The 21,981-nt window shown below is 39.7% G+C and overlaps 1 protein-coding gene across 6 annotated transcripts in view; it reads right to left on the reverse strand.

Moving 5' to 3' along the window:
- LOC127364004 (disks large homolog 4) overlaps positions 1 to 21,981 on the reverse strand; it is a 64,449-nt gene that overhangs the window by 26,444 nt on the left and 16,024 nt on the right. For 2 of the 6 annotated variants that reach the window (XM_051401041.1, XM_051401040.1), the window contains exons 1-2: positions 16,400 to 16,711; positions 5,778 to 5,939 (exon numbers count right to left, since the gene is read on the reverse strand). In XM_051401041.1, the coding sequence (XP_051257001.1) occupies positions 5,778 to 5,939; positions 16,400 to 16,501 (264 nt within the window). In that variant the 5' untranslated portion in view covers positions 16,502 to 16,711. Of the gene's footprint in view, positions 1 to 5,777; positions 5,940 to 16,399; positions 16,713 to 21,981 lie in introns of those variants that run through there. The other 4 variants (XM_051401044.1, XM_051401042.1, XM_051401043.1 and 1 more) reach the window with 3 other exon arrangements.

Raw genomic sequence — 21,981 nt, forward strand, 5'->3', positions numbered from 1 at the left:
TCACCCTGCACAGCTGAAGCTGCTACTCTAAACAATACACAATGTGCCTATGAATTTTACAAATAGCAGCAGTGCAGCATTTTCACATGTCAGGAGACACTTTCCCTCCCGCTGGAAAAGTTTTATATTGCAGCAAAGCACGTCATTAAAGTATGAATGTTGGGACAACTGTATTTGCTGATCCAAGTAGGACTACCTGGGAGGCGGATTCATGCTGATCTTGATATTTACAGATACTATCGGTGCACTGCTTTTTCTTAATATAGTTGCCTTCTAGTCATGGCTTCACTGGAGCCATTTTGGACTTAAGTGCCCTGCTCATCAGCAGTAGTTGCTACAGTAGCAAAGAGTAGAACATTTAACTAGCACTAATTTATCACTGACTTTCCTAGCAGGCGAATAGATTCAATTAGGCCACTTCAGGTCAACTTCCTTAATCTTTCTGCTGACAGAAACCAGGCACAAGCGGAGATTTGGGTGCAGGAGGGGAGTAGTGTAGTTTGGAAAAGGAAAGGAGAAGCATACAACTAAAAAGATGTGTGAAAGTAAAACATGAGGAAAATGGGATTGGTGCAGGCCAGGGTATATTGACATTAATCACCATATCACACAATAATGAACAAAACCAAAAACATCAAGACTGAGCCAGCATGAGGTCGTCATTACACTGTGTGAGGAAGCAACTAGTGCAAAGTGCAGCCAGCCACCATCATCATCATCATCAACCTCATCATCATTGTCAACAACAAAAAAACAACCCTCATTATCTTTATCATCGTAATCATTATGACGATTATCATAACCTCAGATTTAATAATCTATTACAATTATGCAATTAAAAATCATCAGGCATAAAATGTTGCCTGTCCCTCCTGACATATCAGAATACAGTAGACAGTAAAAAACAAAATGGCTCCAATAGTGTTTGTCCACAGCCATCCATCAGCCAGGGTTTGAGTTACTTTTATATAAATATATATATTTTATAACTATTCAAGGATGCAGAGCACTAACATAAAATGATGCAAACAATTCACTTTGAACTAAGTGAGTCCAGACCTTTATACTTCATAGTGCATTCAGTTCTCCCTGAAGAGAAACACAAGACTTCATAAATAATGGCAGTATTCCAGAAATAGAAATAGGGCCAATCCTGGTTCCCAAAACACTATGAACAACATCCACATGCTCCCTTTCATGTGAAAGGAAAAAAAAATCTTCAAGACGGAATTTTGTTGCAGTGTAGGTGTCTTCATAACAATCTTATAGTTGCTACAATTTTAATTTCAGTTACTTTTCCCCCACCACTTCGTGTATTGCCTGTTAATGTTTATGGGAGGTTTGTATCTTACTCTAAAGTTTTGATTCAGTATTTTCTGCAAACACACTGAACACCAGAATTTAATATTTATAATTTAAGGAAATCTCCAAAGCCTCTGTTAGGAGGGATGGGGCTTTATGATTTAGGCTTGTAAAACCATAGCATTTTTACACAAAAGTATTACCTAGAGTGGCAATATCTGGAGGGACGATGTGAAGAAAACATTTTTGCAGCCTAGTTTTAAACCACACACTGTTCCAGATAGAAGTGCTTTTGTGGTATGAAGAAACCAAACTATATTCCTATAGATCTTAGATCTGTCACTGTCAAAGATGTTCAAGTATAGTTTGCATTTCGTTTTTCTCTGTGTCACATTAATCGGTTTGTGAATGAATATAGTGCCTTCGATACCAGCACTCAGGCTAGTTACATAGTGTGCTTGCCAAACAGATAATATGACATGCAACAAAGGTCCTAGTTGGGATCAAAACAGGGACATTGCAAATAGAAGATAAAATATAGACAGAATATAGAAGATTATGTAATCAAAGTGTTATAACCTTCAGACTGCTTTGTTGGTGCAAACAGGAGTCATTCGAAATGTTAATTACTTTGATTAATTATCAAAATAGCTGACAAAAGGACTGATGTATTTTTAGGTGCATGGTGTCAGAGAAACATTCTCAGCTCACACAGTAAATAAACACACCTATTCTGTACCTTATGGTTTCAGTTCCCAGAATGATGTGTAATTCTTTAGGTGATTTCTTTAATTAATTGTTTATGTAACTTAAGGCTGATAGGTGGGTAAAACAACATTAATACTAAGAAAGCTCCTAGACCAATGAGAAACATGCTATTAAAAACACATGAATAATACAGAATTAATTAAGGGTACAAAGTCATGTTATAGAAACACCAATGACTGATGATGAGCAGTGAAAAAGTTGAAATGCAACCTCTTCAGCTTGGCTGCCTTTTAGTGACCATTCTGGTCCTTATCACAGATTCTCATGTAGAAAAACACCCATCTAGCAAAATGCACTTCCTCTGGTTTCAATGAAATTCACTAGTCAAGATAGTGACCTAAAGATAGTGGTCAAAATTTTTAAGGACAACACAGATGTGTAGCACAGCAAGTAAAATTATTTGGCTGTGCAAAGACGCAACATTAACATCCTGCGGGGGGAACTTGGATCCTGTACATATAGAGAAATCTTGTACTTTTGATGCCTAATGAAGGTCCTTGACTGAAGTGTTTGCCTCCTACGAACAAAGTTTGATGTGGAAGTACAGATTGCCTGTGCTTGTATCACCAACATTGCAGGTCATGTTTGAATTAAGCAAGCAGATATTTTCTTGTACAACAGATTCAGTGAAAAGATCAAAACCGAAAACTGTTACTTTTCAGTATTTCCCCCACACAAATACATACATAGTTTTATTGTTCAAAAAAGTCTAAATTTCCTAAAACCAGTGGGCAGTGTAGCTTTTAGCAGAAGGTACTCAAACAGGATTAAATAGTGCATTTATTGGGGACTATTTACAGTTGCAGATTAATACACATTGTTGCACTAGAGATTATTTAAAGGACTGTATGTTTGTTTGTAGGATTTCGCAGCATCTAGTGCTGTAGTTGCAAAATGCAACTCCATTGTTTCACCTTACCTTTCCAAGCCTGTAGGAGAAACTATGGTGACCGCAAAAAACAGGCTAATTGCCCTATCTAGAGCAGCGTTTGGTTTGTCTGTTCTGGGCTACTGTAGCAACATGGTGGTTCCACATGACGGACTCCTTGTTATTATATTTCCTGTAAGTTACCCCACAGATATACTGGCTCTAAGAAGATACCACAAGCCTCTGGGAAATTACTGAATGAGTCATGTAATGGTTCTGAAATCACCTTTAAAAATGTCTTTAAAACAGACATAAATTACCTCACAATGGTGGATTTTAGGGTAAGAAGTCTCTCTCCTCATCAACATAATAAATGGTGCACCCATCAACTGTGAATAATTACTGATCCCTTGGCATGTGCTGGATGACAAACTCCACTGGGACAAAGAGAATTAATCATACCAGAGAGAAAGGTCAGAGGAGGATAGCATGTCTATATTTGTTCCTGTTTTACTAGTATTTTATCATGATGTCTGTCTGAAAAATGGAATGGTTGTTTACGTTCAAATACAAAATATGTCATTTTTTAGTACATTTTCTGAACTGTTACAGTATTTCCCCCCTAAAGTACCCCTGAAATCTGGTTTAACAGAGACTGACATGTGCCACCTTTCTGTTGTCAACCTCCACCAGCTACACTCGCTGCTGCATTCACTCTCTGATTTGACAAAGCAGCTGAGAGTCAGAGACACAGGGAGACTGACAGACAAAATGACCACAACCAAATAATGGCCAGAGTTTTTTTTCTTCTCTCCGTGTTGTTTATTGTTCATTGAACAATCGTCACTAATGAAAACCCAGTCATTCTGTTCTGTTCAAGTTGTAGTTTGTTCAGGTCGGTTTTAGATGCAAATGAGCAGAGAGCAGTAAACAAAGGGACACAGACACAGAAACAGACTGTAATACATAAAACAACTTTCATTTCCTCACATTTTCTACTGCTGTTTCATTAACCTGTGTTATCTGTCTCTCTGAGAGTTAGTAGTGTGCACTATGCTGTTTACTGAATTGTTTCTAGTGTCCCATATGATGATGGAACAGACTCTCCAATGCCACTACTTTTCAATTTGACTGTGTTCCTAAACGGGGCACTCTTGCAGCACCTGCAAGGAGAAATCTCCACGGCCACCATAGCTCATGCTGAACTGTTTTAAATAGCAACGGTAAAGCACAATAACTCATCTCCTCCACTCTGCTTATTACAATAGAGCATTTTAATGGACATGTTTGCCCCTTTGGGACTTTAGTGTACTCCCATGTGGGAAATAGAGAATCACTTCCCCCCCTCAAAGCAAATAAATACAGGGACTCTTAAGTCTTAATAGCCAGTGAGGCTGTTAAATAACATGTGTGGGCATATGAGATGGATCGTTATTAAGTGTGCATTATAGCTTACACCTACTTGCATTTGTAGCTACAGTATGTATTTGTTAATGCACTCCAGGCAACATAACCCCGCTCATATTCCTACTGGTGTCAGCTATATCTTTTGACTGTGTGATCAGTATTTCTTGTGTTGTCTGCGTCAGTGTCTCCTTCTTTGTCATGGAGCTCTCATAGAGGTTTGTTTCTCTGGATTAGATTTCGCATTTGTAAGACATGTCTTAAATAAATACTGGAGAGAAGCAGTTCAGTGTCTGTATTGCGAGCTGTTGCGATTGTATCTTACATTAGAGTCCACACATATCTGGATCTCTCTTTCTAGTTTAAATTGCAAGTGTACCTTTCCACTTTTACAAAGTCTTCTTTCACCAAATGGAGTGTAATCAATCTCATTGGATTACAAGATGAGTTTCATTCTAAATCCAATGAGGCTATTGGTTGTTATAATTCTTCCTCTACAATACTAATCATTTTTTATTTCAACACATTATAATCTCTGAGGATAAACTGATCTTTGACTGCCTCCTGAAATGGTTCAGGTGATCAGATTACTCAATACATATTGTGTCCACTTGCACTTTGATTTTCATGCTGTTAAGCTTTGATATCAAATTACCCAATATGCACCCAGATGTAAAGTTGATCTGACATTTAAAGGTGCCGTGGGCTGGTATTTCCTCATAAATACATTATATTCCCATCAAAGTATTTATGTTGAAGAATTAGAATTTCAAAAACGGTCAACTCATCATTTTAAGTGCAAAGTTATAATAAATAATGTGTTGTAATGAACCACTTGTGAGTGAGCTGAATGAAACTCTTAATATAAATTAAACAAGCTTAGAGGATGTTATGTCTCTGATTGAAGCCAATTAGAATGAAGGAAACCAGCTTACTATGGCTATAAATGTGTTCAGACCTAGTATTTGTATTAATACCAAACTCGTAGTAATTAGGGATATTCTTTTTTGTCTCATTTTGTTTTGATTAAAACTGTTATCACCCTTACTTATTCAATCAATACAATTATCCTCTTCTATAGTACATTTAGTGTAATTTTAGAAGTGCTTTTGATCTGCAGCAAATAGGTGAACCATCTCTTATGGGCTTAATTAGTCTGCAGAGTGGCTCACAACTTATTTGAATATCAATGAATATCAAAAATGATGCCTCTGTTGTCACACTGAATATTTATTAATGTGGTAAAGATATTACTGTGACTTACTGGCTCAGGAATAATAATATGTTACAGTATATTCACCTTTGAAGGAAGTGTGTGCTTCTAACACAGTAACAGGCCCATTCCTAAGTGCTGACAGCTGAGTCTATTGTTCTATTGTATAAGCATTGATCAGCAATGCACATAAATGTGTGTGTGTGTGTGTGTGTGTCCTACCTTGACAGGAGAAATATGTGTGTGTGGTGTGTAGCCATGTATGGCCTCCATGGCAGCAAGGTTCTTGTCACTCATATGAAGCATCTCAGCACTTTTCCCTGGAGCCAGATGTGCTGGACTGTGCTCCAAGGGGGGCGTCTCCTCATCCTGGTACCTGTACTTCTGCAGACACACACGCAGATGGAGATGAGGTTGTTAGTCCAAACAGGTCTCATTTGTAAGGAGTGCATTTTATTAAAAAACGTCAAAGGTTGATAATGTTCAAATCAAAACGAGAATCCACTGTCAGCCTTATTATGGTAACCTTTCACTGATGTCTCATCTCCTTCAAACATAATGGTGTAAATGACAAACTCTCTTCAACAAGGACACAGCAGTATTTCCATCACAGAGGCATCTTTAGCCAACACAATATATATGCAAATCTTACATATTACATAACATGTGTGACGCCTACTCGTGCAAAGTGAAGACATCATAGGAGTCCTACAAATACTGCCACACATGGTTGAGCAAAGAGATCGTCCTCCACAAACACATGGAGCAACCAGAGCCATGACTCATAGTGGCTCCACAGTAGCAGATCATGCAGCTTCTTCCTAGTAACCTTACTCCCCTACCGATATCCCACACCTGGGCAGCCTGCCAGCAGCCCACTGTGTTAGCCACACATGGTAGGTTTCATTCTAGGCGTGATGACACAAAATCTGCACACAGCATTTTCCATCACAAACGCATCAGAAGGTGGGCAGCATCACAGTGGAGATCTGCCACACTGTCCTGTGGGTTAGTGCTTGTGTTTTTTGCTTCAAATCCGTACTCCCCTAAAGCACCCCAGGCTTACAATATGCTCTGCTGCACTGCAGATGTGAAGCAACCCATTCTGAAATCGGAGAAATTTGGAGGGATCATCTGAATTTTGGCTGATGGCCTGATGGCCAGCTCTGCCACTCTCCCCTCTCTCTCTTTAATTTTTTTTTGGAGGCAGACGGAGAGGGAGGTGCATCACCGAGCCCCGTCTCAGACAGGCTGCCTAGCAACCAGAGCAGAGCAGAGATTGCAGTGCCACAGTTGAGGCTGCCAGCATCGGTCCTGGATCACATTACACTGAGACAGCAAGAAAGAGAGGGAGTGAAACAGAGATGAAGATAAAGGAGAAAATGAGGGGGATGGGTCAAAATGAAAAAAGTGAGACAGTCAATAAAGGGGAGCAGAAAACAGCAGCATGGGGGTGGACCTGAGAGAAAATGAATAGTTGTTGATAGCACCGTTTCATAATTACAGGTTGATAAGCAGGAAACCATTGACTTTTCTTTATTAAGCACTGCAGAGGTGGGCATTGCTACATTAATGTAAACATAGATTAAATATTATGTAACTGTATACCACCAACTACCTATATACAGTCTAATACAGAACTGAACAACTACTGGTTAATTAATCTCTATATCTACAAAGTAAGATTCATGTAAAATTACAGAACACATTAACTTAAAATGTGCAAAGATTCGTAAATTACAATAATCCCAGTTCAAAATAGCCCTCAGCACTTCGCTCTCCACTGCCTCCCCCTTTTCCTGCATGACCAACATTCCTGCTGCCATGTTGCCTTCTGTCCCACTGGTGGGGGATGTTACAGTGTCCTTCTGGAGATGGGTTTACCGTAGGTGCATGTCCTCTGACCAGTGAATTGAATGATTGTTGCACAGTGTAGCACTATATATATATATATAAAATAGGACAAAAACATAACTCTCTAACATACAAACAAATTTTTGTTTATTTGGAGTTGAATTAATTCTGTCTGCCATGACTAAAAAGCTGCTTTCAGAATGCAGTTTGTTATGAGGAGATTAATTATGACCCATGAAAATACTATGAATTAATATGATGTTAAAGGAGAATTGTATTCACATTCATGACAGTGCTGGCTTCACTAAGAAGCTAATTCTGGTCAGTCAGTGAAAAGACTCTCAACTCCTGGGTAGGGATGCACAATTAATCAAAATATGATCGAAATCACTATGTGGCCAAGTGACAATATTCAAATTGCAGAAACCTTTTTGATAAAGGTAAAAATGTGACAAAACAGAATTATAATTAAGTACTGAAGTGCTGCAGAGATGCCCCGGCCTACAAATCCCCAACAAATGTTACACCATCATGATTTTAATAGGTTTTTCAGTGAAAATGAAAATCGTGATGCAAATGTCATAATTTCCACTAATCATTAATCATATTGCAATCATAATATCTGTCAAAAATATTCCCAAGCCCCCAAGAAGAGTCCCAGGCTTTGAAGCCAATTTGACATAGTGGCCAAACTGTGTAATTACAGCAAGACGGACACCGTCACGTTACGCAAACTGGCCCAAAAATACTTTTTCCCGTAAGGAATCACACATCATGAAAAATTGTGAGATTGTTATAGCTTAAGGCCTTGGGAAGTGCAGCATTTCTTTAATTTGAGACACTCAAATTTCAGTCTAGTACACAGGCTAACATCAGCACTAGAATAAGGAGACTACCAAGCAAACAGACATTGCTTTGTTACAAGATAAAAATCAGTATTCATATAAAAACATTAACCTTTAAAAAGGATACATTAAAGCATGGGTGACACGGGTGCTGGGAATGGAGGGAAATCCCCCATGTACACTATTTCTGCATTAAAAGGATCTATGCATTTGATTTTGGTTGTGATATTGTGTCCTGGTTCTGTCTGAACTGTTGCATTTAACCAAACTAAAAGAAAGTATTACGTTATTGCAAGTAAACACCCTACAAGTATTAAGGTCTTACATACAATTGAATGATCTGTGCCTAGTTGGTATATGTAGATAAGTTGGCTCTATTTTTAAATAGACACATAAAGGGTAATATTTATGCATGGTTAACTGTTTAGTAGTCATTCTTCTAATATATACAGTAACACTATAGAATTAACACAGAGGTGGATTAATATGTGCTAAACAAACACATAATACATGATATTATCTGTTTTAATATACTTAATTGGACATTATGCAATAAAATGTGTTTTCCTGGTGCCCTTTGAAAGCCCTGCTTTCAAAAGCAGGGTGTCTGTAATGGCTTACAATAATTAAAATCTGCTTCTGACCATACATACAGCCCACTAAATTACAACTGCTACAAAATACTTCTGGGTTTCCAAGCTTTAATGTATTAGTATATCACCATGGAAGGAATCCAGTACATCTTTAAGGAATTACTCTGCTGTAAAGGTCAGTATAAAGAGAGGCTCCACAGTTTGCAGTTGCAGTTGTTGGTCCTCGTGTACTATAACAAGAACTTCACACTGAGTGGCTGAATAAGCTGTTCCTTTAATGGTTGAATGAGTTAACTTAATGTAGAGCAAATGTCAAATGCTATCTACCGTCATCTCAGTTTGTAATTCAAGGACCAAGCTTTTAAATTACTGTGCATTAGGTAATGGAATGAAAGCTAACCTCACCTCTCAGGCATATAATTTCCAAGAAACTTAGACTGCAAACGTATATGATGTGTAAGGTGTTGCAGGACCCATGGGAAGCTCTTCAGGTGTAAATTAATGGTGGCAAATCCCCGCAGCCATCTTCACAGAATTTAAGCTTTTGCAAGTTCATCTATTTGCATTTCTTTAAATGATGATTATTCCAATTTTTCTGTATTTGGATTAATTTTTACAGTTACTGCTCAGATGAACTGAGAAGGATTTTATGCTGGGTGCTAAGTCTCTGTGACGATTCACAGCGCTGTCAGAATTAACTATATGCTGGAATTTAGTGTGCAGTACAATACATCTCAGTGAAGTAGATCTGGACAGGAAAATGAGACGCAGCACAGGTTGGACTTGAACCCGTGGCCTCTGCAGCAAGGGCACATTGTACCTTTGGGTGTCAGTTCTACCAGGTGAGCTACCAGGGCGCCCACTTCCACACTTAAGTGGAACACTTTCTGGTATGTTTAAAATCAGACTGATGAGAAAATTGGATCATTAGCTCCACAACATCATCTCTCATTGTCACTCTGGCAGAGCACTGATGAGAGAACAATTGTTTGTCTCTGATGGTCATCTGAACTATCTCTTTTCCACTACAGCCCATCAAAATACAGTCATTGTTGCCTTCTCAGTTGATTTTCACTCTCGAGTGTCTTCCCAAGTGCCAAACCCCAAACACAGCTTTCATCTCATTTGCATTATCACAACTGCTGTTGCCAGCCAACACCTACCAGTACAACTGTTTTTTCATGTATATCTAAGCCTCAGAAGACAGAAAATGCACTCATCTTCTGCCAGTGCTAACTTCAGACTATTCTCCCAAGTGCTCAGCAGAACACTTTGACAAGTGTTAGTATCCTGTAGCTATGTATGCTGCAACAACAACAGACTTTACATTTACCATGGGGCAGAACGCTTAAAGCAGAAGGATTTTAATGTAAGAATCCATCCAGCCTAAATCAAAAAGTGGGGCTGCAACAAACAAGAGCTTCTTATCCCCCCATGGAGACGCTCTAGATTTACCCTCTTTGCCTAAACGTAAGTCTACTGTTGGGTGTAATAACTTGTAATCTCTTTGTAATGTTGAAAATTAACAGCAAATACAAAGCTTCTACTTTACCTGTACAACATATCAACAAAAGAAAAATGGCAATGTATTTAGTAGTGTAACATCTGTGTTAGAAAGTGTACAGTAGCTTTGTGCAGGTGGTTACTGAATGCAGAGGGGCTCGTGGGTTGCAGAGTGAAGGTGTTTCATATTGAGCATCACCTCAGCTGCATCAGTGCATGCACCTCCCACAGGGAGATAACACAGGTGCTCATTCTGCTCAGAAGCACTATTCAGATTGTCCAACTAAAACTTTGATCAAACATGTAAAGATACTTTTCATTGGTGTATGTTTTGAAGCTCATTACTGTCCCAACCAACTTAAGACTTTCTCTAAAAATAAAAATAAAATCCCCAAAGTGCTGCTGGGCTTTCTTCACCACCAGAAGGCTGATATTACTACAGTGTAACAGGGAAAATCATAAAAAAATAAACTCCCTGGATACATGTTCAGCACTGTTTTAGAAACTCAACATATTTCAGTCTTACATATCTGCTAGTTAATTTATGTTCATCTAACCAAATTAATGAGATTCTGAATCTAATTTCTGTGGTATGATTCATCATGGATAAGACCCACACAGATGTATCATCCTCAAATTTAATAATCAGATTAGAGTCATACAGTAAATGGAGCCATTGTGGGTGCTTGGCTGCAATGTGACCATGTGGACTTAACCTAGCTGGTTTTAAAAACTACATGAAAAAACTAAACTACATGAAAACCGTGGCAAATACCTCACCCTAACCTTGCAAAATAACGGACCTTGACTGTAAAACCTGTAAAAGTGACCCATAATCAAATATCTGACAGAAAATGTATTTTCTAGGGCATAGTATTGTTCAGATATTTTTGTTATCTGTACCAATACCTTGACTTTGATACTGGTTCTTGAACAATACTTTTTTTGTTTAATTATTTGGTAATTGTTGGTTTAATTATACATTTTCAAAATAAAACTACTTTAATCCAAAGAAGAAGAAAAAGAAGAAGGGAAGGACTGTGTGGGTGACGTTTCAGTCTGAAAACAACACCACGTCGTCAGAAACGCTCTCTGCCTCCGTGATTTCGAGGACAGGATGTAGCGGAGCTTCGATCCCGGTGGACGATGTGGTAAACGGACTTACCGACAAGCGGATACAGCAAACAAGCAGCACAAAGTTATCTGTGCAGCTCTTGGTAAAGAAACAATAAACAGCGAGCCCCATCTGTGTGCATAAACGTAGGGATTTTACGTGTAACGTTGGTCAGCCACTCACCAGCATTATGGTACAAGCATGCTGCATGCTTTTGGTGCACTGACGCTGATGAGATTTACTCCCTAGGTATCAAATTTCGTTACTGAATGATGAGGCATTTTTAGATAAATGTAGTATCGGAGCAATTCGGTTAGTGCCGTGAAAATATCGAAGTTGTGTACCTAGTCTTTTCATGGTATTGTGAACTGCTATTACAAATCAGCCGAAACAGCTGTTCTATTAACAGTTACAACACAAATAATTGTCTGGTCTAACATGCAACGACACGTAATTTGCTTAAAAAAAAAAAAAAAAAAGAAGAATTCAAATGCTATATTATTTTGTAGTTAACAGGTTAGGTGCAGCCTATTTCCCTTAACTCTCTTCACAGATCTCATGCTCGCACAAAGCTCAGTAGTCTTGATCATTACATCCCCTCCCCCTCTGTCCACAGAAGCATGCACACTCCAATTTTATGCTGAGTACAAAGATTTTTATGTATGTTGCACTTGTAATAGGGGATTGTAGTGTTAACCCTCCCCCAGCCCTCTGTTTTGTCCACGTGCACAAACATGCGAGTGGAGGCCATGTTAACACACAGCAAAACCTGGTTAATGGTTCCACTAGAAACATGTACATTAATAGCAGAAGGCAGCATAGTCTTTCATGCTATGGTCATTAGCATGGCTTGCAGAAACGAGTCTGAAACAGCTCCTTGGTGCAGAGCACTAAGTATTCCCTTTACTGCCAGTTATCAAACAGCACCTTGCCTTTGTTTCGTATTGGTTATCTATGCGATAAAACAAGAAATCAGAAGTGTATGAAGACAGGCCATGGTTTTTGAGGTTCTGCAAAGAGGTTTTTTGTGCTTTATTCCTTATCTGTAGCTAGCTAACTAGCAATTATTCACCGACCGTGTGTGGGAGTGTGTCTGTGTGAGTTTGTGTCCAGCTCAGACTCTGATCTCAGCAGACTCCCCAGAACATTCTTTTTCTCTCTGTTTTATTTTTTCTCCAGTCTCCGTATGAAGCAGATTCATAAGACGGAAAAGTTGAAACATTTTGCCTCTGTTCACGAATTTGTGTCTGTTCACACCCGCACACTTCTTCCTGTTCACTTTACATCACCCTGCACATAAAGTTCACCTTGAGTTCTGAGTGTGAACACACCTTTAGAGTTTATTTATGGTTTGCAATGTTGATGTCATTGGAGGGTACGTTACTTAATGATTCTGTCTGTGCACCACACTGAGGCTGAATTTGGTTTCAAAGGTTGATGATACATATCTGTGCCATGTATGTGCCAGATGTTCTTGTCTGTTCGCTATCTGACAGACAAGGTATATTAAAAGTATCTCTAATGTTAACTACCAGTAAACATGGCCTTTATTGGTTATTCAGGTAGCTCACCACCATTTCTGCAGCTCTGATGTGTTTAGGCTTTTAGTGGCAAACCATGTAACTAGGCAACCCACCTTGCAATAATATGCAGATTCAGTTCTGGTGGTCTTGACATTTGTAAAGGATCATGTTTGCAAGTTTGGTTATTTGAGTTCTTTCAAGTAAGCCATAGAGTCTCTTGCAGAAAACCCATCTGCTTCATCCCATCAGTCAGACGCTGTTTGCTTTTATGAGAAACACTACTTCATTACTACTATAATTTTTTGTTGCATGGCTTTTATAGATACAGTAAGGGCCCTTTCTGTATAGTGCTAGTTTTTATACCACGAGTATGCTACTTACTCCCACAACCTGCATATCCAATGCTCACACAACACCAGCTGCGGTGTTTGATAGCCGATAAGCTGGGAAGAGCAAGTTAGCAAGGTAGAGTCGACCCTGAATGGTTCAATCTTAGACCTGAACAGAGCATTAGTGAATATCTGCCACTGCACATTGTTGTTGCTGTATCTCTGTGAGCTTACTGTCAGAGCTGAGGCTCACTGCTCCTTATAAAACAAGATGACACAAACAGCAGGATAAAATAGGTCAAATCCATAGGAGGAAATGTGTTTCCAAGGCTAGAAAAACTGTTACAGTAAGGATGGGAAATGTAAAACCAGTGCCTCACACACAGGGGCGCAGACTGCACATTGCAGTGCAGCAAGCAAACCACCTCCACTTTGATATCACCTGCTGATATTTTCTACATCATTACTCTTGATCGTTTGATTGGTTGGCTGGTAATGAGCGACAGCAGGTCGTTTTCCTGTCTATTTTCCAGTAAGGACGTCTGAGAATCGATTCTCTGGGTGAGGTAATCATCGATCTTGATATTGAGATGAAGGCACACTGATCCCTGAGTCGTAAATCATTCATTACATTAATACTTTTTTTCCCCTTTTATTCTCTATCCTTTGGCTAGTTCACATTGTATGGCCTTCAATATAGGCACTGCACTGAATTGTAGCTTTAAGACAGACTTCAACGAGGCCGTCTGTCTTGATTAAATGTTGTGAGGCCATCAATGAGCATTAAGCACAAAAGAGCACATTAAAGCACTGCTGAATGCTTCCAACCACACGAAGACCCTTTTAATTAAGTACCTGAATTAAATATGACTAAGACACTCTGTGCTGGGCTTTGTTTAAGAACAAAGGTTATGCAAACAAATAACCTTGGCAGATCACCTTGGGAAGTGACCAGGCATGTGGTAGCTATTGTTACAAAGATGTTTAGCAAACATATGGCAGACTTGGAAAAATGTAGGGAGTAAAAACAAGAGGTTAAGCTAGAAATATATAGAAAAATAGGGACTGGATACAGAGGAACAGTGAAAGCATGTCCCTGCAATATACTGTACATCCCATAAAATCTGGCTAAATAAAGTCCCACAGATTACAACCCACCACAAGACTGCAACAGCCTGGACACAAGCTGTTTGAGGGCTACTGAACCTGCTGGAAATATGCACTGTATGTGTGCAGAGCAGGTATTTGGGCATGTTGAAGTGATAAACTACACTTGATAAATTCAACAAAATAGAGGCTAATATTGAATCTTGAAATGATTAGCATGTTTGAAAAGATAGATCCTTGATAGAATTCATTGTGACATGATATAAGGCTGCAAATATGGCAATTGTTAAAGAAAAATGTTTTACACTGCAAAAATCTGCTTGAAATACATGCTTAAGATGAGCTGAACCCTATTATATTTTAAGGCAGATTTGTTATGACAAGCATTACCAAACCAAGCACAATCAATTTTAATTGAGTAGTTAATCCCATTTTGAAATCTGCTCTTATTACAGAATAGATGTTTGCTGTGGGGTTACATTTCACTGGTTGGTCATGATGACTGTAGAGGCAACTTGAGTCTGTGGGAGGAGAATTTTAATATGTTTCCCACAAGGAAGGCCAGGTGTCTCAGATGGAGAAACAGAGGAAGATATGAGCCAGGAGGGAGTGAGGCGAGGGGACACATGGGATAATTATGTGCTAGTAATACTCAACATTGAGCACAACAGGACCTCCCCTTCAGAAACCCAGAAAGCAAACACCCACATTCATTTTTACCAGCGGTGTCTCATAAATATAGAAATTGGTCTGGACTACCAGACAAAATGTAGAAGTCATCACAATTAATGAAATATAATAACAATACCCAGCTATTTCATGTCTAATGACTTAAAACTAATCAAAATGCAGGAAGTGAATCAGATCCCTAACAACGGCACAAACCAGAATGTCAGAGCTTACGATTTATCATTATTATCTGGAGCTCTGCACACATGTACACATCACTTTGGCAAGTGTAGGGACGCAGCCTGGCCAGAACGGACCAGTGTACTCGGATTTGGCTCGGAAAAGCTAACAGACTAGTGTGCCATGTGGAGGGAAACACTGAGCTGGCTGCCATACTGGAAACACCTGAAGCTGGGAGGGAGGGGCATCGTGGATGTGATGAACTGTTAGTGAATGAATAAATCAATGACCATGCTTTTCTCTCGGGGACATAAAAAGACACACTCAAAAACATTAAGAGCAAAACTATACTGCAAACACACAGCTGAACACAAAAGCTCGCTGATAATGAGCAGCTTGGTTCTGATTCATCAGTAGGCCAGAGAGAACAGCAGGGGCACTGTTCATGTTACCTGATTTCAAGCTGGGACTAAGCCTCGCTTACAGTGTAAAGTTTCTCTCATGATTAATGATATTTATGTGGCCCTGAGCAATAAAAGTGCCATTTCCCAAGGTCAGCAGCGATGGCCATGCAGTTTGCTTTGCTGGGATGCAAAGCTAAATGTGAACAAATCAGCATTGGGTTAGCATGGTTAGCCCTAACGTGACCTGCCATACAGATAAGGTGAATGCACCTGATAGGGATTTATGTTTCATTCATTAAATCCTAGTAAGCATTCATGGTAAAGAAGAGCCCTCACCAACACACACACAACCATGCCCTGCCAAGGATGCTGTCGCCTGTTGTCGTGTAAATGGAAATCGGCCATCTATGAAAAAAAAAAAAAAAAAACCCGCGGTGCAGTAAAGGTAATGCTGTGAACGAGCTGGTACCTTAAAGCATATGGACACGAGAGGAAGCCGTAGGTGAGTGTGATTGCCGTGCTAATCACTACGGTGGCTGTGTGATGAGAAAAGCGCGGTTCAAACGAGCTGCAACTGGCACAAACACAAACGCGTAATATCTTCCAGAGGCCTCTATCTGTTCTCTTTCTGGTCACATATTTGTACAAACTAAACCAGCCCACATTGTGCACTAAGATAACAGTCGGTGCTGCGACCGGCGGCCGCTTGCACCCGAGGCTTACCTTGCACCCGAACATGAGAGAGAGGGTCCGGTTGCTGCAGATGACCTTACACTGGCACATGACCGGCGAGAGACACTTTAAATTCCTGACAGGCAGAGACATCAGTCCAAAGCCTCACAGCAGACAGACAGCACAGAGCTCGTCGGTCCGCCGCCACTCACTCAGAGCCACGGTACACGGGAGCCGCGGAAGCTGGGAGGGGAGGAGTGGGTGGGGGGTCGCTGATGCCGGTGAACAGACTCGCTGCCCGGGAGGTACTCGGGTCCAACAGACGCGGTTTTTATGGCAGCTCAGATCGTGCATGTTTGTCACGTTTAAAGCGTCGGTCGGTCGCTATACAATGCCATGCTGTCCCAGAGGTTTAACATTGGCAGCATCATTCATGATTTGCACTAGTTCTCTCTCTCTCTCTCTCTCTCTCTCTCTCTCTCTCTCTCTCTCTCTCTCTCTTTGATTGACCGTAAAGTTTGTACTCAACGCGCAGCTGGAATCGTAAGGGGGGGCGGGGGGCAGTGAAGCGACTGAATAGAGAGATCCAGTGTATGTATTTTGCCCAGCGGCGGCATAAAAGTAATATCGGTAATATTTAAGTTGAAACACACACACACACACACACACACACACACACACACACACACACACACACACACACACACACTCATCTCAAGGCAGTGGAAGCCGGGAAATATTAAATGACCACACATCGACAGCCTGCTTCACCACACCACCACATGTTACTGTGTCATTACTGCGCCCCCTGTTGGGGATTTAGAAAAAGTGCAGGGGGAGCTGTCCAGAGTGCTGAAATGTTATCAGTGGACAGTACTTGATGGCTGGGAAATGTCCTCTCTTATCTGCTTGCTTATTGAGCTTAAAAAAAGTGTAATTCACTAATTGGTTATAGCCAGTGTTTGTCTCTGTCATCTCGCTATATTTTATAAATGAACCCAAATACCACAACTGGATCTCTTTGCCCTCATTTCTCATAAATACAAGAATTCATTCACAATACACATAGGCATGCTGTTGTGTGATCGGCATGTAAACAAATACACTCACAAGCAATGAAATTAAGTAAAATAACATCACAATGACAAGTACAGACCCTTCTGTAGTTGTGTCATGCTATTTTCTGTTCACTAATATCCCCATATCACTGTGCACAGCATTAGTTTGACCCTGACAGCTCTATACTGGCAGGTAAATGTTGGAGCTGTTAAAAGACATTAAATTAAGCCACAGTGTTGAAAGGTTAACTGAATAAAGTCTGATTTATTTCTTTAAAAGAACACAGTTTTAAAATTCCACTACTAAGCTTTGATTTAAAAACATAATTGGGGGTCTTTTTATTGCTGTTGACTGACAGAAAAGGGGGGTAAGAGAGAGAGGGGATGACATGCAGCGAAGGGCCAAAGGTATATGGGGTGCCAGCTCTACCAGGTGAGCTATCTGGGTGCCCCCAAGCTTTGATTTTTCATCATTTTAATTTGATCGAAGTGGTGGCAAGTGAGTGGATAGTTGCTTTCTCTCTGGGAGCTGATATGGCTCGTGATTTGCTGTTCAAAAATATCATAAGTGTTCAGGTAACTGATGAGTGCACTTAAATTAAAGTTATGCCTGATGATTTTCCTAAAACAAATGTTTGGTCTTACTTATGTCTACAAAAAACAAAAAAATAATTGATATATTAATATAATTAGTTACGTAGCTACAGTGAATACAAAACCTCATATTTATTATCCAATATTTTAAAAATAATTTTAATAATGATAGTTATAAAATAGTTGCAGTATTTTGAAAGAAAGGTATTTAAGATAAGCAGCAACATCACTAAGGGGTCACTTCCTTCTTTTTTTCACGCCAACAGCCATTATGTCTTAACAGGCTTTACGTCTTTCACCAGATGAATGTATCATTGAGTTTTCCTTTGTGTTTTGTTCCTCTCCACTCCTGTGTCTGATTGTGCTGACATGGTGAGCCCACAGGGTGGAGCGAGAGAACCAGGTAGGCTAGATTTAAATATTGTGCATTCATCTCAGGACCGACTGCGGCGCAGGGCTCAATGCTCCCGGGTGACGTCAGAGTTAAATCGAACACACAGACCGTTCCAAATACACCAAATGCTGATAGGGCTTTTTTTTTTTTTTAACCTGATCAGCTTCCCAGAGTGTAGGGGATATCCTAGGAAATCTGCAATGTGCTACAGACATCAGTAGGATTATCACAGGCATACAGAGGGAGGTCATGAATTTCAACACAGTGTGAAGTAGTAGTGTCACTTTCTTAGAAAAAAAACAGTCTATTCAAACAGTCAAGACCAGTAAAAGCAGTCTATAAATCAACAGATCAATACAGTCAATGCAGAAATGTTTAACTAAGCACCCTGTGCATTAATCTACAAAGCTAGATAGCCCTGAATCTTGATCACATAATATTTCAGATATTGTAAGATAGCGTGTCAGTGTGTGGGCATAGCCTGGCTCACATTCTTCTTTTAGTACTCTAGATGTATGACGTTCGCTTTACAATTGGTCTAACTTTATACCTTGACTCTTGTCTCTGATCACGTAAGAACACTGAGAAAATGTTTCAAACCCACAATAGTTTCCATGGATATTGCTTTCTAAAAAAGAAAACTCCTTGAATGCAGCGGTGAATTTATTTTAATAAGGGACTCTGGAATTGACTGTACACTGGAAAAGACTGAAACAATGAGTAACAGACTTGCAATACAGCGCTTCCACACATTTCCCTCTTTTCTGCTTACATCAAACCCCACTCTGAAAGGAACAGCTCTTAATATAAGTTCCTTAGGCGTGAAAATGTGACCAATAGCTCATCATCTAATCAACAATCTGCCTCACTCAAGTGGCTTAAACAAACAACAATCACCATTTGAAATTAAAGGGTCCAAATTGGAGGATACCAAGAAATAAAGAAAGGAAAGGTTTGTGAAAATCAGTAAATATTCAAGCATTCACAATTAAGTTAATATTCAGTTAGAAACATTGTGAGTTCTCTCACAATGTTTCTAACTGAATATTAAATCTTCTTTGGCACAGTAATTACTGTATGTATCTGGTCCACCAGCTGTGGCCATTGGAAAGAATTTCTTAGCCATTGTTCTGCTTTGTCCTAAAATAACTGTTGACTGAGAAAATGTACAGAAACCTCTTCATTTCCCAATCCACTGAGCCCTGACATGTATAAGAGCAGCAGGAGGGAAGCCCAGGCATGATTGTGAAACAATGTACTCTACTACTGTATATGTAATTGAAAGGTATTTTTGTATATAGCCTCAACCTATTAGATTGTACTGTATACAACAGATGCTTTTAGATTGAAAATGGACACATCTTTATAGATGTATTTTCATTCAAGCTCCATTTTCAGACAAGTCATAGATAAAGATAGATATGACTGTAAGACAATCTATAATCACCATATATATAGTATCATTTCTATGGTGATCATATACTGTAAGTGGCTTCCCCCTTCCACTACAGCATTATGTAAGCGTGGGAGTCACATGGAAACCTGAACTGTGGTGTTCCAGTGTTGAGTATAACATTATCATCCTAATGCTGCATTGTATGTGTGTGTGTGTGTGTGTGTGTGTGTGTGTGTGTGTGAGAGAGAGAGAGAGAGAGAGAGAGAGAGAGAGAGAGAGAGAGCTCCCCAAAAGAGCTGGAGTGTTTCCATGACAACATCTGCAGGGGGTGGCAGATCCCTAACAAATAGTCCACTTGCCAGCAGCATTCTGGCCACTATATCTATAAGATGTCCTGCTTCTGTCACAGGTGATTGTGCACATAAAAGCAGGTGCCTCCATGAGACTCCAGTGAGAAACATGGCAGTACGTTCTCAAAAACACAGGGAATATACAGAAGCACTGTGACTGCAAGAGCAAGCTGCTAGTGCTGGTACTATTCACCACTGAATATCTAGCAGCTCACTGAGCCTGTGAGTGCCAGGAATTGTGCTAAGCCTAATACACTCTGGGGTGTTCCAGATGTGCCATAATTAACATGTTCTCATATTTTCTGCTAGCCTTGGTAACCATTTCTGAATCTTGCTATTATCAGTAATTGAGAAAAACTCTTTTACTTTTACATAAGAGATAAGGAAATAAATCACCGCCTGATCAAAGGCCCAGTACTGAAATATTTACATTTAGAGAATGTGTAACTATTACTATTACCGTCGAACAATATCATGTCTTAATGGATCAAAAGTGAATGTATCATCAACAGGGATTGGCATGCTGCATTGCAAGGAAGTGCCCCATGTAGTCATGTGGAATTTATAATGAAAACCCCAAATTAGATGTAATTGTTTCTTAATTGTCACAACCTTCATGCTGCATTTTTAACTTTATCGATTAGAAAGCCCATATTTTTCCAGATCCTCCAATGTCTTTTAAAGGACCAGTGTGTAAGATTTAGTGACATCTAGCAGTGTATTTTCAACAACTCCATCCCTGTCTAGAGCCAGTGCCTGCTCTGGGCTATACTGTAGAAACATTGCGGAGTCCATGGAAGGCGACCCATGGCATATGTAGATAAAAACGGCTAAGGTAACAAAAACATTTCTATACAAATATACACTGATGAAAATCTATGAATATATGAATATTATATTCCATTTCTGACAATAGATCCTCCTAAATGTTACACACTGGTCCTTTCAGAATCAACTAGTAATTCCAATAATGACAATAAAGGAACAAGCTGAACCTTTTTAGCCTACGTCATTCGAGAACAGTACTGTTCTGCTTCCTGGACTCTCTCTCTCTAAACAATTGATGTACAAATATGACTGATGTAGAAAATATGTTTTCCACCCTATAATCTGTTTTGAGTGCAGCACAATGAAGCTTGCCTCACAATGGTCTTCCTTATTTTTAGTTTGTGTGTCCTTCAGCTACACTCAGGTAAGCCCACACTGTATTAGTAGGCAGAGAATACATTTTTTTATATTGATTGGCAATTACAACTGCTGTCACGTAAAGAAAGCTGGGTATCTAAAGGAATCCAAACAGTGGGTTATCTACCTGAATTGAACCTCCAGTACTCAGCAGCTTTGACACCGAAATAGTCTAACTAAAGTGCAAACACAACTGGGAATCTCCTGAGGACTGCCTCAGCTCTACTGGCTAGGAAAACACCCAAGGTGAGAATTATAGTATTCACACCTACACAGAACCTGCTATATCTGATTTCTCACAGCTTAAATATCTGATTTCACCTGTTCGTACTAGAAAATATTTTCCTGTCAAAGTGGACATGGTCCGCTAAAACAATTTACAAGAGGTAAAATAGAGAGGACTGCCACATAGCTAAAATGCGTCTCCAAATGTCAGGCAAAGATAACTTTATGATCAGTCTTAAAAAACCCCTTCCTCATTCCTCAAGTTGCACGGGGATTCATTCCTTCAGAACAGTGTTACCCCCCAAAACCTGGACTCCCTGGATCTTGTGGTAGAGCCTTGGCTCACCTCAGTTGCAGGTGAAACAGCAGCACTCAAAGGCTGCTCTATAGGCAAACCGTAATGTTTCACATCTGATATTCCTGCTCCTGTC

This window comes from Dicentrarchus labrax, unplaced genomic scaffold (assembly GCF_905237075.1).
Source record: "Dicentrarchus labrax unplaced genomic scaffold, dlabrax2021, whole genome shotgun sequence".
Classification (NCBI taxonomy): domain Eukaryota; kingdom Metazoa; phylum Chordata; class Actinopteri; family Moronidae; genus Dicentrarchus; species Dicentrarchus labrax.